The sequence below is a fragment of the Lipotes vexillifer genome, unplaced genomic scaffold (assembly GCF_000442215.2).
Source record: "Lipotes vexillifer unplaced genomic scaffold, Lipotes_vexillifer_v1.1 scaffold626, whole genome shotgun sequence".
NCBI classification, from domain to species: Eukaryota; Metazoa; Chordata; class Mammalia; order Artiodactyla; family Lipotidae; genus Lipotes; species Lipotes vexillifer.
Genome location: NW_006786303.1, coordinates 502998 through 521559, shown reverse-complemented (window position 1 = coordinate 521559; position 18562 = coordinate 502998). Strand labels below are relative to the sequence as shown.

Below are 18562 nucleotides of genomic sequence, written 5' to 3'. Positions count from 1 at the left end.
GAATGCAAGCTGAGGGGCTTGCCAGGGAAGTCCTCCTCATGGACACAGCCTTGGGGGAGCCAGGACTTGGGAACACAGACAGCAGCGTTCCCAACTGGCATGCATGTGTGTGGTTTTTAAGAAATTCCACCAGATTTTTGGAGTTGTAATGTCTTCACGATATTCATTCCCTTAAAACTCCTGGCTATGAGTGTTGTCCTTTTTCATGGCATCTAGTTGGTAGTAATTTTTTTTTCCTATTAAAAAGGTGTAGAATTCTAAGGTGGCAGGCTTTTTTTCTTTCAGTGCTTTAAAGATGCTGCTCCATGGTCTTTTCTTCACTTGCATTGTTTCTAATGAGAAATATGCTGACGTTCCTACCTTGGTTTATCTCTACATAACTTGTCTTTTTTCCGCTGGCTCTTTTAAGATTTTCTCTTCATCACCACTTTTAAGCAATTTGATTATGATGAGCTTTGGCCTGGATTTCTTCATGTTTCTTGGGGTTCATTGAGCATCTTGGATCTGTAAGCTTGTGATTTTCATCAAATTTGAAAAAACTGTCAGCCATTACTTCTTTTTTTTTTTTTTTTTTGCGGTACTTGAGCCTCTCACTGTTGTGGCCTCTCCCGTTGCGGAGCACAGGCTCCGGATGCACAGGCTCAGCGGCCATGGCTCACGGGTCTAGCTGCTCCGCGGCATGTGGGATCTTCCCGGACTGGGGCACGAACCCGTGTCCCCTGCATCAGCAGGCGGACTCTCAACCAATGCGCCACCAGGGAATCCCAGCCGTTACTTCTTTAAATATTATTTTAGTCCTCTCTCTCTCACCTCCTTCAGGGCATCAATCACATATGTCTTAGGCCGCCTGAAGTCCCACAGTTCTCTTTGTTTTCAGTCTTTTTTCTCTTTGTGTTTCACTTTGGATAGCTTCAATTGCTTTATCTTCAGCAGTCATTTCTTCTGCAATCTCTCATTTGCCAGAAATCTCAAGCAGGGTATCTTTCATCTTAAATATTGTAGTTTTCATTTCTAGAAATACCAGTAGGATCTTTTCCATATCTTCTATATCTCTACTTAACATGTTCAATCTTTCTTTTTGCTACCTTCCTGAACCTGGAATATGGTTATAATTATTGTTTTAATGCCTTTGTTTACTAATTCTATCACCTGTGTCATTTCTAGGTCAGTTCTGATTGATTTTTCTCCTCATTATGGATATATTTTCCTGCTCCTTTGAAGGCCTGGTAATTTTTTATTTGATGCTAGACATTGTGAATTTTATTTTACTGAGTGCTGTTTTTGTATTTCTATAAATGTTTCTGAGCTCTGTTCTAGGACTTGGCTAAATTACTTGGAAACAGTTAGATCCTTTCAGATTTTGCTTTTAAGCTTTATTGGGTGGGACCAGATCAGCATTCAGTGTGGGGCTAGTTTTGCCACTCTACTAATCCAACACCCTTCTGTGTACAGTACTTGATGCCCATGTGAGCCTCAGAGATTGTTCCCTCTAAGATTTTCAGATGGTTCTTTTACTGGCCTTGGGTAGTTTTCTCACACACATGTGTTTCTCAGTACTAAACTGAAGATTCGTGCAGATCCTGTGCAGATTTCTGAGGTTCTCTCTTTGTAAATCTCTTTTGTCTGTGGTACTCTACTCTGTGAACACTAGCTGCCTCAGCCTCCCAGTACTCCTGGCTCTGTTTCTTGAACTCAAGAAGTCTGCTGCTCTTCACAGCCCTCCCTCTCTATGCCACAGCCTGGAGACGGCCCAGGCAGTAAGCCAGGACAATCAGAGGGTTCACCTCATTTGTTTCACATCTCCCAAGGATCACAGTCCTTCCTTGCTTGATGGCCACTGTCTTGAAAATCACTGTTTCATATATTTCATCTGATTTCTTAGTTGCTTCAGGTGGGAAGATAAATCTGGTCCCTGATACTCCATCTTGGCTGAAGGCAGATGTCAGGATAAGAAATTTAAAGGCAATATTGGGACCATGATCATTTTATTACATGATATCCATTTCAATCCTCAAGGACATTAAAGAATAATGATGGTTATAGAGATCAATTGGGCATTGGATTACACGACATTTCAGTTGGCGCTGAAGGTCTCTGGAGTTTTGTATAATGCCTAATTTTTCATGGCCCTGAGGAGTTCAATATAGAAAAATGCTGATCCTGGAGATGTACAAAGATAGATTAGTTCTGTGCCCCCACAGTGGGGAGGCAGTGTTATCCAGAAAGGTAAAAGCAACACATTCATCAGCTCAAATGCTTGGGTGCTTACTTTGTGATAGACCCAGTTCTCAGCACCTTACGTGTATTAATTCACCAGGAGTCTCAGATTTTAACAATGAGGGTATTAATTAATGCACAGAGAGAGACATGGCCATTAGGAAGCAGGATGCAGTCTCTCACTACCAGACTCGTACTGTCCTGGGAGGAAGCCACGGGAAAGGTTTGTATGAACCCTTGCAAGATATTTGACAGAGTTTTACATGTATGTTGGTGAACCAGATGGAGAAATGTGGACTCAGGCTTAGAGAGCCAATTCATTTTACAGGGAGGCCTGTAAGGGCCTCGCCTGTGAACTTGTCCAGTCTCATCGGTGGTTGGGTGAAGTCATATAAGAACTTAAATTTATTGTTAGGGTCATGAATGGATTTCAGAGCAACACATACTTGAACATCTATTATGTGCCAGGCACTGGCTAGGGCAGTTGGAAAATATTGTTGAGGAAAAGTAAGATTATTGCCCTTGAAGGATTTAAAATCTAGAAGAGGGAGATTATCAAAACAATAGTCATATAAACAAGCAAATTATACAGCATGTTAAAAGATGATAAGTTTATGAAAGCAGGCTTTTCCCTTAGGGGATCAGGAGATCTGGGTGCCACAAAGGTGGCAGGGGAGAGTTACCTGATGGAAATTTTAAATAGGGTGGTAGGCTTCCTTGAGGAGGTTACATTTGAACCAACAAACAGACAAACAAAAAACTCAAAAAAGACGAGGGGCTCAGTCACGTGGACAACTGAGAGAGGACCATCCAAGTAGAGGAAACAGCCAGCAGGAAGCAGAGTGCATCCCCACCAGGAGCGTGCCTTGTGGGTTCGAGGAAGAGGACAAAGGCAAGTAGAACTGGAACAGAATAGATGAAAGGGAGTGAATAAGGGGATGAGGACAGGAGGAAGAAAGGAACAGTACAACATATGTGTGCCTCCTGTTATGCTGAACATCAACTGAAACACAGACCTATAAGCGCACAAATGAGCAAAACACCAATCAAGCAAGCTTTAGAATCCCACAGGGTGGTGCCTGGGTGAGATTCCAATGATGTGTCCTAGGCCTAGGGCAGCATCCCCAAGTCCTGGGTCCCAGCAGGCAACTGCCTCTCTCATCCACCAGTGTCTCTTTGGTATTAGTATGACATTTTCCCCAGCGTGAGAAGTTACTGCTTTCTAACTGGTAGATTTGTGCTGAAGGAAGCACCACCAGCCTTGCAAGCAGGATGATCACCACCAGCTAAGGCTGATGCTGAGTCAGCTGAGCACCTCCACACCTCTAAGGAGTCACTCCTGCTGAGACAGGCTGGGACCTGGGACCCTCTGCTGCAGTGCTTGCACCTGGACAAATGTCTCCTCAAGCAACAAGATACAAAGAAACTATAAGGAACTAAAAATAACTGCGTGCGGACTTCCCGGGTGGTCCAGTGGCTAAGACTCCACGCTCCCAATGCAGGGGGGGGCCCAGGTTCAATCCCTGGTCAGGGAAGTAGATCCCACATGCCGCAACTAAGAGTTCACATGCCGCAACTAAAAGATCCCGCATGCAGCAACTAAGACCTGGCGCAGCCAAATTAATTAATTACTTAATTAATCAAAAAAAACAAACCATGTGCATGTGCAGTTGGGGCAAATTCTGTACAGCAAGATACAAAAAGACCAAAGCAAATCAACTGCCACTTCTGAAGAGCCAGGAGTAAAAACAGGGTGTCGGGAGCAGAAGCAGGATACTGCACATGCCCCCTGCACACAACACCGCCAAAGGGGTGGTCAAATCACCTAGGCCACCCCTCCAGCCCAACCCCTGGATCCATCCCTACCCTCACCCCATATAAGGAGCCCTCAGGGAGCGAGCAAGCAAAGGAAACTGTTACTTGTTCTCACTACCCGCTGCTGTAGCAGGGGCCCCAGTAAAGCCTCGCCTGAATTTCTTGTCTGGCCTCTGATCAGTTTCTATTGATTAAGGAGGCCAAGAACCCTGGTCGGTAACACTGCTAAGATTTGGGGAGGAAAATGTCAACCTTGTTTTGGTACTGGTGGAATTCTCAAGGAAAAGGCAAGCAGGAAAGCATATTTCATGCTTCTTGGTGAGCTGTAGGAATAAATGTTCAGCTGTATTTTAACTTACAAAAGATCTCACTTTATATAGTCGTATTTTGAGCTTCTAGGGAGAAAGGAGCAACACAGCTGAGCTAAACATGCCTTGCTGACCTCTCACTGTCCTCTTCAAACAAAAAGATGCTAATGAAGGAAAATAAAATACCAGGTTACCTTTCTCTCCTTTGGAATCTGTCTTTGAATGAATGGAGCCTGCCTTTTCTCCTGCAGGAATAGTCACACCTGGATTTGGTCTCCAGCCCATCCCTTTCTGTCTGAGTGACCTTGGTCCATTACCTAGCCTCTCTCAGCCTCTGTTTGCTCATCTGCTAAGTGGAGTTCAAAGCCCCTGCCCTCAAGGGTTGCAGTCAGGGTTTCATGTGACAGTGCATGGAAAAAGTCTAGCCTAGAAGATCATGAGCCACCAGTAGTTGAACCTCCCTCCTATCTCCCCTCACCCAACTGATGTGCAACAGCCCAGCTCCTAGAAGGCAATGGCTGCGGCTCTTTGGGAGGAGGCAGCCTCTGTCCAGCTCCCGCCCCAGTTAATCCTGTTGGCCAGGGAAGACTCCACAGTGGGCAGAGTGGCCACTGTGTGTCCCCTGACTCAGCTGGGCGCTTCCCTCTTCTCCATTCTGGGTGCTCAGGGCACTTCTACCCTTCTCGAATGCTCGGCACCCTCTACTGGGGTACCATGCACATGGATCTCCTGGTGTCACCACACCATCAAAAGACCCTCTGAAACCTGCCCTTTCTGATAGTTCTGTGCCATCATGCACTTTAAGTGACTGAAGCCTGGGACAGACAAACAGGATGCCTCTTGGCCAGCCTATGGTACATGAATGAGTGCCTCAATGGTCAAGCCTTAATGGTCAAGGCTGATGGTGAGCACCAGACATCGCAGCGGACCACTGGGGATGATCGGATCCGGGGGCTGGTCCCATCTCCCTAGAGAGGTGTCCTTCAACCCAGCTGTGGCTGGGTGTGAAGTGGGAGACAGCTTCCTGTTACCAGGGCCTGGAAGAGACCCTTGCTGGTACCTCCACAGGGGAACGGAAGAGGAAGACTCAGGACAACACTGAATAAATGCCCTTTGAGGAAACAGCTAGCAGGAGGTGCTAGGTTGGTTGTGAGGCACGGCCCTTTTCCATACCCCAAACAATGGCAGGCAGTGCCCCACCTGCAGATTCCACCCAGATTTCCTGAACCAATTCACGCATAGCCAGGAAACGCTCAAGAGGCAGCATCCCGCCTCCTGGAGTCCAGGCTGACCTGCTGTGCTGGCCGGGATCCCGGGGTCTCATTTTGAAGGCACAGTCCCGGTCTATCCATCTGTCTTGGAGTTGCTCCCATCCTGAGTTCTTGCTCTGGGCACCCATCCAGCCCTGCAGGCTGCCTCCCTGGGACTAGATGCTGCCCTGAGCTCCAGGCTGACTGCCACTGGGTGGCTCCTGAGTCCCACACATCTCCAGCTGGTTCTCCTTCTCCTGTCCTCCTGCCCCATGATGGTGCCGGCTCCGCATCCATCCCTGAGCCAGCTGCCAACTGCTGGCTGAACCACAGGCTGCTGTGGCCCTCCCCTGGGGCCCCAGCCTGGAGACAGCCTGCCCCAGGGCCTGGGCACATGCCCCCCGCCCACAGAAGTGGCCCAGCTCTCTGCAGTACGGTGAGAAAGTGCACAGACTTGAGTCAAATCCTCTACTTATCTACTGGCCAAGCCATTCTGAATGATCAGTTCACCTCTGAGGCTTGATGTTATCATCTGTACCCTGGGGGACAGTAACCTCGGGAATCTGTGGTAAGGGTTAATTGATATCAGGCACATTGGAAGCTTTAGGGCAAAGCATGTGGGCATTGTTCAGTAAATGGTAACATTTTAATGGGGTTATTAATACTATTATCATATAATCAATTTATTATTTGTTAAATGTTCTCAATATGACACTCTCCAACGTCCAGTAGATTTAGCTCTCTTCTATATCTGTGCTGGGTTTGATATCACCTCCAAGAATAGGCTAATTTACTTTTTCCTAGTGTCTTAATGTTTTCACGTTAAGACAGGCTACTAAGAAAGAAAACACCTTTGGATTAAAAAACAAAACAACATAACACATTAGGCTATTGGTGTCAGCAGTAACTCTGAACCATCCCCCTGCCTATGTGTGCGTGTGTGTGTATGTGTTCATGCACATGTGTGTGTGTGGCTCACTCTGGGTGCCCCGTGAAGTTGCTCATGAGGTATATGTGTGTGCATGTATGTGCATGCATGTATACACATACGTTTATGTGTGTGTGTGTGGAGTGTAAATGCCTGTATCCTCCCAGAGAAGCCAGGTGCTCCTTCCTGAGCCAGCCTTCCCCTCCCGAGGCTGCTTACCTCCATGTTTCTGCAGAAGGTGGCATTGGTGCCGAAGAGGATCTGGCACTGCTCGTTGGCGCTGTAGTGCATGCCTGGCAGCTTGTGGGGCAGGCGCACCGCGTGCTGGCTCCTGGGGTCTGTGACCAGCAAACAAGTGCTAACTTTTGACCTGAAACAGCCGAGAGGCAAGTTGGTTTGCAAATGTACCACCCAGGTTTTTGTTCTGCTTTTTCAGTTACTGAGAAGCAGGAACCTCCAAATTATTTATGGGGAGATGACCAGGCACCAGACACATGGGCTGCACTTTTTGCTCTTTTTCCACATAGCTGAATGCAGATCTTTACTCCGGACGCCATGAGAACTGGGCAACTAGGAAAGGGCCTGGGCGTATCACCCACGTGGCTAATGTACTTTTGTCAGGGAGTCTGAGTGCTTTCTTGGATGACAATGCTTTTGAAATAGAGTCCTATGATATTTTCTTAGAATGTGGCTTTAGCAAAAGTCACTATGAATAAAGAAACAATTGGAGTAGGGTTGTTTTCTTTTAAATAAATAAATAAATAGGCAAGCTTATTTCCAATTCTGTAGATTTTCTTGGGGGGGCCTGTCACGCCATGGCTGCTGGCTGGTCCAGATGCCCCACCTGGCCATGAAAGTTGTCTGGTGGCACACCGTGCAAAGGACTTGGGGATTTCAACCAGGATGGAAATGTTCAGAGATGTTGAGAACAGCTCTGAAAAATTAAACTGGGGGTTGTGTGGCTGTGGCTCCATTAGGAGTTAAATACTTGAATGCTTTTATTTTTTAATTCCTAAAACAAGGCAGATGGTAGTAAAAAGAAAACCCAGCCTCTTGCCAAGATTCTTGAAGAAAAGAGTTGCACGCACGCAATACATACAGGCTGATACTGGTTCACCTCTCCTGGGCTCAAACTCATGGGACACTTCAACAAAGTCAGTGGGACCACTACTGTATATGTGAGCAGATGAAAATACCTTTGTTTCACTAACCCTTCTGGGTAAAATGAAATAATATCAAGTGGCTTCCAACATTGCATTATGATTTGGTGATACAAGTACTCAGTAGGAAATAGACTACATTAAAACTAACGAGGCCATTTTTAAAAATTATTATTTTTATTTATTTATTTATTGGCATACCAGGTCTTAGTTGCAGCACGTGGGATCTTCGCTGTGGCATGTTTAGTTGCAGCATGCAGGATATTTAGTTGCAGCATGCATGTGGGATCTAATTCCCCAACCCTGGATTGAACCTGGGCCCCCTGCATTGGGAACGTGCAGTCTTACCCACTGGACCACCAGGGAAGTCCCTAATGAGCCCATTTTTAAGCCCTGTGTACCACTTAGTTTCCCAACCACAGGAAACTTCATGAAAGAAGACCCAGGATGAAGCCAGAGTGATGCCTTTGGTCCTCCTCCCTGAGTTCACTGACCCCTTCAGTCACCATGGAGTGTAGAGATGATGCAATTAAGTAGTGAAACAATCAGGGTCTGCCTGTCAAACCTGTAAGTTCAGCCCTGAGGTCCTGACACTAAGGGATCCACATTGTATATGAGCACAGACTCTGTTTGACAAAGTTCTGACATCAGATGGCCAATTCTTCCACGGAAGTCTGAGAATGGAGTGATGCAGACACATTCTGGAAAGAAAGTGTCTATGAGATAAACTCATCCCAGTCCCACATGTGAGGAAGGTGAGCAAGCCATCCTCCCAGCAGATGGACTCCTGTCCAGGGAAGCAGCCTGAGTGTTGTGGAAATGCCCTGTTCTACAGTAGCCAAAGTGTGTCACTAGGGTGGTGCCCACCCACAGTCAAAATAATGCAGAGAAGTGAAATGAAATCTTGTCAAGATACAGTCACTGCATTGACATTTCCATCGATAAGATTTATGATCACCAGCTGGGTGCCCAGTGTCACACCAGATGCACACTTGGGAGGAAGCTTGACCAGCTGAGAATTCTAAGAGATTCACTTCTGCTCACACTGGCTGAGACTCCAACTATCGTGTCTTTAGGAAGTACTGTAGTACTTTCTATTGCGCTGATTGTACAGAACAATTCAAGGACTTACTTGAGGAAGTTTTCAAGGTCATCTCGACTGCAGGAGGACCAGGAGAGGTCGCTGGGGTTCCGGCCTTTCACCCACTCTCCCGACATGATGTGGGACCTGCCAGCGCAGGAGGAGTGGTCGTCATCGTGGTTCATTCCCAAGCTGCCCAAGGGAAAGGAGGGGAGAGGACATTCATTACAGGGTTCTCATCTCCTCATCCAGGTTCTAGCACACTATGCTAACCTAAATCATGTCTTAAACACAAAAGGTGGCACAGGTGATACCTGGTTCTCTGCCACTCTCACAGATCAGACCAGGAGTCACAAGCTTATAGAGAAATAGAGAGGGTGATGACTTGCTTACCCAGTGAATGGAGACTGATTGACCATGTAACAGACAGCATTCACAAAACAAATGAATAATAAGTGAATGAACCAATTACACCAACTGCAATATTATAGTTCTGATGATTGGACTTGCTTTTCCACATTAACATATCCTAGCGTTAATGATCTAGTGTTTCACTGCCTGCAGAGAAGTCACTATGCTAACGTGTAGTGGGAACCAACCAAGACTTTGACTTATGAAAACTCATGAACAATTATGGCTTTTCTTTCATATCACTATAGCTGGGTCTACCAAGATCATACCTGTCACCTTCCCACCCAGTTGGACCTGGAAGACACCAGGATGCTGGCTTAGATGAGGGAGGCTGACATGCAATGCGAGTTGAACAATGATCTCAGTTCACATACGTGCTGTCAGTGGGGTAAAGCCGAGACACAGAACACATGTGATCAGGTGGCCCACAGTCTGCTGACCCATGACTTCCAGGGGAGAGACTCACTGTGCATAAGGATTGCTCACTCTTTGTCAACAGCCCCGTGGAAAACACACACACTTCAATTCATTGAAACATGTTTATGAGAGGTTTCTCGAGTGCTGGGAATGGACTAGAAGAAACAATGGTGTACAATAAGCCATCCCTGACCTCAAGTCAGCGTGGGAGAGGAGACAGACACAAACAGAGGTAATTATGAAAAGAGGTTCTAAATGCTTCTCTGCAGCCATATTTTCCTAGTTTTCCTCATACGTCTCTGACCATCTTTCATCAATTCCTCTGTGTTTTTGCTCTGCACACCCCCAGGCCACTCCATGCTCCTATACAGAGAGGCTCCCTTGGCCACCCCCACGTGGAGCTGGATTAGCTGATGCCACCCCCATCCCCGGAACAACACGGCCTGGCATCCGAGCTCCTGCTCCAGGCAGGCAGTGCCCCCTCTGGTCACCCACACGGGTCTATTCCCATAGTTGAGGGTACACTTACCAAGGGTCGACAGTATTTATACTCAAACCTATTTATGTCAGTAGTTCTGTTACTTCAATCAATACATGTGGCTACATGTTGTGTTAACCAACGAAATATGAGAATAAAAGTTAAGTTGTTTTCATGAAGACTAATTTAGCTACTAGCTACAATAGGCTACCAAGTTGGGTGTGGGCAGACAACTGTAAAAGATGAGGAAAAAAATCACAAAAATCTGCCCCTAGACTGCTTCACATGGGTCTTTCAAATTCTGCTGAATCTAAAAAAGAAAAAAAGAAAAAGAAAGAAACTGGATTTAAAATCATCACATTATAGTTGTGGTTTCTGTGAAGGTTATGGAAGCCCAATCAGCTTCCTTCAAAGAAAAGGCTTTCACTCCCACCACAAAACTGGTGAAAAAAATGAACGTTTTCATGGCTTAAGTTAAAACAAAATGACAAAATGTTTAAGAACATAAGTATAATTTCTTTACATTTCCCCATTTGAACCAATTTTTTGGTTAGTGGGTCAGCTGACCAACAACTATCCTGCTATCTTGTCAGAAAGGAAAGCTTCTGCAGTGCCGCCTACATGTTGGCGCCACCTTCCCCCCAGTCCAGGCCTCTCCTGCCAAACCTCTCCCTGAAAAATGCCCGCTCCTAGGATTTCCCACAGGCTCTTCCACCCCACCAGGTGCCCTCAGGGCAGCTTTCCATCCCAGCCTGTCCACCAGTGACTGGCATAGAGCAAGCACTCTGTAAATATTTATCAAATGGATTAACTATTTAATGCAGCAATAAACATCAAAAACTCGGAGGATCCTCATGCATGGTATCTAGGGCAGCAGCAGCCTGCTCAACAGAACAATGAAAACCATCTCTGGGTAGATGCAGTCTTGCTCTCCTGCCTAGATGTCAAAAATCCATCCAATTAGGGTTAAGTAGAGAACCAAGAAATTATCCGATACATCTGACAAATAAGAATAATTTTTCAATGTCATTACTCGGGTTTTTATTTTTTTTCCTGCTTGATATCTATTATCTTTATCTGTACCTGTATCTGTATCTATAGCTACATCTATACCTATACCTATACCTATATCTATATCTCTATCTATATCTCTATCTATATCTATACCTCTATCTCTGTTTCAGGAAACATAGGAACTGACTGGTTTTTCAACTGCATGTAGCAAAGGATATTAAAAGTCAGCTTAAATTTGATTTAGGGTTTGACTTGATATCTATAAATAAAAGTGGTGATAGGGTTTTCAAATGGGTAGATCTGAAAATGTTGATGGCTTTCAGGGAACTCTGCTGTACGTGTAGAGGTTACAGAAATACAATGTCTCATGAGAAAAATGGCTCCAACCTCCATCTCTAAGGACACAGTGAAAGCACAGCATGTGGAGCAGGTCAAACTGCATCATTGCAGACCCTGGAGAATCCAATCCCAGGGAGAATCAACACACTATCCTAAACCCTCTCCCACCGTCCTGAGCTGGGATGTCCTGAGCAGCCACCAGATGCTCCCTGTTGTTTGGGAAACCACATCAGAGGAGATCCAAGCCCTGGCAGAATGGCCTCACCACACATGGAGGAATGTTTCACTTGTGACATGCTTCCAACTTTTCTCCGGTGATCAAGCTGCTTGTAAAGTCAAAGAGGTTCTTTCGCCCACATTCCAGACTCTGCTGGCCAGAGAACCTGGTCTCTCAGGAGACAAAACTATGTTTACAAAAGTGCTGAGAAACGCTGACTGCGCCCTCGACACCCCTATGCCTGCAGGGTGTTGTGTTAACGGTTCATTCTGCCAGCCCCCAGAGAAGGACTTCCCTAAGGAATGTTCCAGTCAGCAGGATCAGCCAGGAGTGCAACTCTTGGGTTTTCTGGAGCTTGTCTCTAATACAGATTGTGCCTGATCTGGTTTAAAATGTTCAAATGCTAACCAAGTGCCTCATAAATTTATAGTTTGCTGAACTCGCATTGGGGTGGGAGTCTTGATATTTGAGGTCTACATAAACTACGGTTTAGGCTATTTTTAGTTTAAATTAAAGATCACTTGACTGAAAAAATTCATGTTATTTTAGGTTTATGTCTGTGGTTAACATTATATTTAACAAAAACATGTAGCATTAAGCACACACAGTAAGTGACTGAGATTAAGGACACAGACGGGCCTCATGTCACATGTGGTCCAGATTTATCAGACACAATAATAACTTAATGGCCTTGAGTAGATTTTATCTTAAAACAAAAGAACACATTGCTCTGAAATTGCTTCAGGAAATCCAATATATACCATGTGAGGATTCTGAAGGGCAATGCTCCGCCTGTACTAGGTTCACTCCAAACCCTGGAAGGCATGGGGGATACTAGGTGTTCTGGGCCTGGTACCTGTGCCATTTTGGATGCTTCAGTTTTACCTGGCTCAGAGCCTGTCTGTCTGTCTCTTGGACACTTTGGTGTTTTGATGTCAGGTTTGCGAGCCAGGTCTGCCTCCCCTCAAAGTACTCTTGGCTGTGTTTGTAAAACGAGTGCTTGGGGTGGAATGAAAAACCCAGGAAACGGCTCCCATGAGGGGACCCTCTCCAGTGGAGGGGTCAGGGCTGGCCGGAGTCCTGCTTCAGTCACCCTAGGGGCATATTGCCTGCTAGTCCCTTTTCAATAAATGTTTACTGACTCTGTAATAACAGGAATGGCCCATGGCAGTTTCTAGGAGATGACAGGCAGGTTTGTATTCATTATTGTTAATTAATTAAATAATAATTAACACCCCAGCATTACACTAGAAGGGAAATTCTCTACTGCCACTACCTCTTTGCCAAGAACCAGACTGTGCCCTCAAACTGTAGCTACACAGAAACTTTATCTACAAGGGTCAAAAGTCACCAGGGGTACCAGGTTACACTCATTTATACAGGTTGAATAATAGGGTTAATTGCCATGATAATCAATAACCCCATTTATAGGGAACATAGCATCAACATTCTCTCACCTTGGAGAATTTTTTCCTTTTATTTTTATACAGGAAACTGAGCTCACCAGCTTGTAGGGACTCAGGAACACTGCAACTACCAGAGTAGATTCTAGGGCCTCCACCTCCACCACATACAGGACCATCATAATACAAATAATCTTAAAACACCATGGAATTCTGAATCACTACTGGGTAAATAACAACCAATATAGTGTTGGTGTTCAGTGCATTTTGCTATAATGGATAACATCATAGTAGGTGAAAATGGATAAGGCACGTTACAGTATATAGTATATATCTCTCTTAGCTAACCAAAGAACTGAAATCACAAAAACACTCACGTTTTCAGGTTTATATAGATGGGATTTTTTTTTTTTTTTGCGGTACGCGGGCCTCTCACCGCTGCGGCCCCTCCCATTGCGGAGCGCAGGCTCCGGACGCGCAGGCCCAGCGGCCATGGCCCACGGGCCCAGCCGCTCCGCGGCACGTGGGATCCTCCCAGACCGGGGCACAAACCCGCGTCCCCCGCATCGGCAGGCGGACTCCCAACCACTGCGCCACCAGGGAAGCCCTATATAGATGGGATTTTGATGTCAAGTATATGAGTCAGGTCTGGTCTTCCCTCAAAGTAGTCTTGCCTGGGACTGCATGTGTTTGTGTATAAATATATGCATACACACACACACACACACACACACGAGATCCACTTCAAATGGGCCTTAGACTTTTAATTTAACAAAAATTCAACTAACTGGGATGAGAGATGGAAAAAGAGAGAAAAAGAAAAAGAAAACAAAGCATGGGCAATTCTATCCCCTACTCTGGTCAATGAGCATGGGTGCGTGCGTGCGTGCATGCATGCCTGTGGCCGTGCACCCTCAGAAGGATGGTATGAAATCCCCCTTTTCATGTAGAAGTAGAGCACTGTATGTGAAAAGGCCTGGCTTGGAGTCAGACTGACCCGAATGAAAATTCCAGCTCTGCCTCTTGAGGGAACAGCGTTACACCTCTGAGCCTCTGCTTCCTTATCTATGACTAAATAGGACTCATGGTATTTAATGTCATTCATTAATTCAACAAATATGTGTCAAATGCTCTCTATGACAAGATGCTGTCCCGGATGCCGGCACAGGCAAGGCCCCTGCTTCCATAAAGTTTACATCCTGAAGGAATGGGGATGAGCATTCACCATGGTCAAACAGACACCAAAGTGCCTGGCAAGTAGTGGGATCTGGAAGAGATGAAGAGTCTTGCTGCTTCTAAGCATGTGTCTAAGTGAAGGAATGCTGGCTGTGCCCAAGCTGAAAACTCAGGTGCCCTCAGAGAACTGGGAGTTAATGAGGGAAGCGGGGAGAGGTCACACAAAAGGGAAGGGAGGCTCATGGCAAAATGAACAGTTTTTACCCTATCATATGCTTTTAAATTCCATTTCTCTTCTGCAATGAGCTAACTGAACAGAACAGGCCTGTTCTGGCAGATGTGGCCCAGGGACTGAGAGGATGGGACCTCTGAACAGAGGCTTCATGGAAGCCTTAGCAGCCCAAATGCTCTTGGCAGGTGGTCACCCCATCCAGGACAGCTGTGAGGATAATCACAGACAACCACCAGTCTACACCATGTGTTGCCTTCACAGGGAAAGGGTGATGGTGGTGGCCTGTGGCATAGCTCCCTGTTTCTCTCTGTCTCCCAGCAGCAGGCCACACTCCTGCTCAGCTTCCTGTGCATCCCACAGCCTAGGGTTGGTGAAGGCCTGAGGGATGCAGGCCCTGGGGCTACAGTTGGGTTATCTCAGTGAAAAGCTGTCTCCTGGCCCAAATAGCTCCTACGGGCTCACCAGCCCCTGCAGCTGTGGTCCTGCTCCCACATGATGAAGGTGGTCCTGACACAGTGAGATGGTCTCGCCCTCCTCTGCTCCACCGGCTCTCAGAGCAGGCTGGGCACACGGTAGGGCTCAGTTAATGGCTGTGAAGTGAAAGCAGCACACGAGCATCTAGGTCTACATAACAGCCCACTAGCACACAGAACAGAGGCTACCTTTGGCACCCTTCCCCCCACGGCCTCATTGGCATTCATCATTGGCATGAGGGGATGGCCCCCAACATGAGCACGTGAACAAACAAGCGGCACATCCTCAGGAGGCTCCCAGCCTCTTCCTATGATGCCCCCACTGCTCAGAGCATTCCATGAGCCCATCCAGAGCCAATGCGCGCAAACATGTGTGTTGTTACTTCCATAGACTTGAAGTCAAATGACATTTGCAAATTTTACTAAAAAAAAAAAAATCCATAACGCCATGTTGATTTTTGCCTGGGAAAGTAGTCTATAGAAGGGGGGGAGGGGGTGTCTGAAGCTGTTTCCAGGTAGAAATTCCAAAGCAGTTTAGAATGATGGCTACATTGATGAAATAAGGATATACCCTCCCAAGGTGAGTGACTATTGCAGAGGGGACAATACTGATTCAGGTGAAAAGGCTGTAGGGTGTTAAGAAAAAACTCTGCCTCTGTCAAGGCAAGGAGAGTGAGTGGAAGGAATAAGCCAATTCTCCTTCCCTCCTTTCCAAAAAGACTTTGGTTTGTCAAGTCCTTTTAGTTTAGGATTGTACTGATTAAAGTGATTAATTTGGGGACAACTGGTATCACTGAAGTTTTGAGTCTTGCCATCCTGGGACATTAGGGCACCTTTTCATTTTTTCAGGCTTTCTTGAATGCCCTTTGGCAAAGTTCTGTAGTTTGCATCATCAAGGTCTTCCTTTTTTTTTTTTTTAATCAGCATCATTCCTGGGTATTTCACATCTTTGGCTGAAGTTGTGAACGAGGTCTGCTTTTTATTCTTCTGTAACTGATTACTGATTGTGTATAAGAAAACCATGGATCACTGTATGTCTTGTGATTTGCACCCTGATGAACACTCACTGGCTCCAACAGTTTGCCAGATGATTCTCTTACAAAATGCAGATAACGACCACTTTATCTTCCCTTTCAAGATTTATATCTCATTCCTTGCCTTTTGAAGTTTGATGGACTTCAAAAACAATGCAAAATATTAGTTAGAACATGGGAACCTTTATCCTGTTCCCAAAACTAATGGAAATGCTACCAATATTTGCACACTGGATACATCTGTTCTAGATTGCTTACAGCTAGGTTGACTTGGTCAGCTTAAGGACACTTTCTTCTAAATAATCATTTTAAGTGGGCTTCCTTGTTAGCATTTCAAAGAAAACACTAAAGAAAGTCTGACAAAGTGGACAGAGCGATGGTCCAAAAAGACAGAGGCCATGGTTGATGTTAAAGACCTGCCCAGATTATTCTGGGGAGCTGAGGCAAAGCTCCTAACTCCCCAGGCCTGTCCTCCTAGCTGGGAAGTGAGGGACCTGAACCAGGGGTTCAAGGGGTTTTCCAGTTCAAAATGGAATCATTTTGTGATTCTGTTCTAGAAGACTGAGCACAATGGTAAGGCAGAGTTGCTCTTCATTCTTCCAATAAGAGCTGGGTGGGCCCTATCTTGTACCAGCACTTTCAGGGCACCAAGTACACAACAGTGAGGAGCACAAGCAGCCCTGCCTGTAGGAAGCCCACAGTCTGGCAGTGATCACAGACCAAGTCAGCAAGTGCTGACCAGCACTGTCCAGTGTAACCTTCTGTGATGATGCAACAGTCCCTGTGTGACTATCCAATACAGTAGCCACTGGCCACATGTGGCCATGGAGCATTTGGAATGTGCTAGTATGACTGAAGAACTGAAACTCTGATTTTATTAAATTTTAATTGAGATAAATTTAAAGGCCCACATGTGGCTAACTGCTACCACACTGAACTATACAGGCAGAGACAAGAATCTGATTCAACTAACCTGAGTACCACCATTGTGCTAGGAGCTGTGGAGTCATTACATTGGTACAGGAGTATATCCAGGCCCACAAATTACTTACAGGCTTACAGATACTTAGAGAAATAAGACAACCTGATGACACAACTGGAGAAGACTCAGAGCCAGGTGTAGACATCAGAAGCTGAAAGCCATGGGCATTTAGAGGGGGGAGACATGTTGTCTCATACTGACTCTTTGTATGACCTCATGCCTATTTTTCCTCCAAAATGGTTGTACTAATGGTGCCATCTGTGCTCAGACCTCCAAAGCACAGGGCTGTGGTGTGATGGATTAGAAGGGAAGAAACTAGAGATCTACAAAGGCTTTATAGAACATCCAAGAAAATGAAAGAACGTCAGTCTAAATTGCTTCAGACCATGATATCTGAAGAGAGGGATTCTCTAAATGCCTTCCCACGGAGGCCTCTTATCTGCCTTTAAATCTGGGACATTCTCAACTTCAAATGAATTTCGTCAAAGAATGGCATAAGATCATGTGCCTTCACTAACTGAAAAAGTGAACGGTGGGTTGTATTAAGGCAAAACAAAGGAGATATTCCTATTGCTAAAAAGTTCTCTGAGGCTCTCCTTAGCTCTTTAAAGGAAGATAATCTATTGAGGAAACATTTTTATTTCAAAAGACTTCACGAAAGCACTAAGCTCTTCTAAAATTAACCACTGACACAGTGAATGTCATCCCGGCCCCACAGCTGTCATCCCTTCTGTGGCCTGCTCTGGGCCTGGAGTGCAGAAGGGCTCCCAGGAAAGGGCCTGACATGACCTGCTGAAGTCCAGAATGCCACGAAGCCATGTAGACGCTATAGCAGCACCAACAAGGCTCAGCCCCCCTCCCAAATTACACGATGACTCACTGGGACCCCTGGTCTCCTTCAAGTCTGCAGTGGGCCTTCCTTTAGGCCCACGTGAGGCATGGGGAGGGTTCTGAGGACACAGGCTGATGCGGCATAAGTGGGTCTGAGCTTGTGGCTCACTCACCCCTCGCCAGTCTGCCAACAGTGTCCTGCAGTGCTGGGGAGACCAACCCTGAATTTTGGTTCCAGGTTGGCTCTCTGAGAAGACCACATGCCTGGCTTATCAAGCAAGAACACAGCAAGGGAGCTGAAGAGTACACAGTGTTTCCCTTCGTGCAATGTGCTTCCAAGGTTCTGCAGAGGAAAGTCTGCCCAAAGAGAGGGCTCGCAGAATCACGGCACTTAGTTTGTTGAAGGAAACTGGGAAATTGGGTGAGAGTCAGAAGAATATGCTTTCTGCTTCTTAGCCTAAAGTGTAATTCATCTAAGGGTGCTGCAGGCACCAGACTGAATAGGGCAGGAAATGGAAAGATGGCTAAAACCTTCCAAAGAAGTGAGTCTCGGGCTAACATAGACTACCCTCCAGATGTCAAGAAGGAACTTTCTGTGCACAACGGAAAGAAAACTGATGTGTAAATGGGGAGTGATCTCTCAGTTTCAGGGAAATCTATAGCTACCACGAATCCTCCGTAGCTGTCCCCTGTGGAGTGCTTCAGAAGGCCAAGGTCAAAGCTCCTGGTCCCTCTGGGGCCCACACAGCAGAGCTCTGCACTGAGGTGGAGAAGGGCAGAGGGTGGTGACTCTTTC

The 18562-nt window shown here is 46.0% G+C and overlaps 1 protein-coding gene across 1 annotated transcript in view; it reads right to left on the bottom strand.

The window, feature by feature from the left end:
* ADAMTS17 (ADAM metallopeptidase with thrombospondin type 1 motif 17) overlaps positions 1 to 18562 on the bottom strand; it is a 347890-nt gene that overhangs the window by 146978 nt on the left and 182350 nt on the right. Inside the window, exons 9-10 of the mRNA XM_007458461.1 lie at positions 8811 to 8951; positions 6738 to 6888 (exon numbers count right to left, since the gene is read on the bottom strand). Of these exons, the coding sequence (XP_007458523.1) occupies positions 6738 to 6888; positions 8811 to 8951 (292 nt within the window). The remainder of the gene's footprint in view (positions 1 to 6737; positions 6889 to 8810; positions 8952 to 18562) is intronic.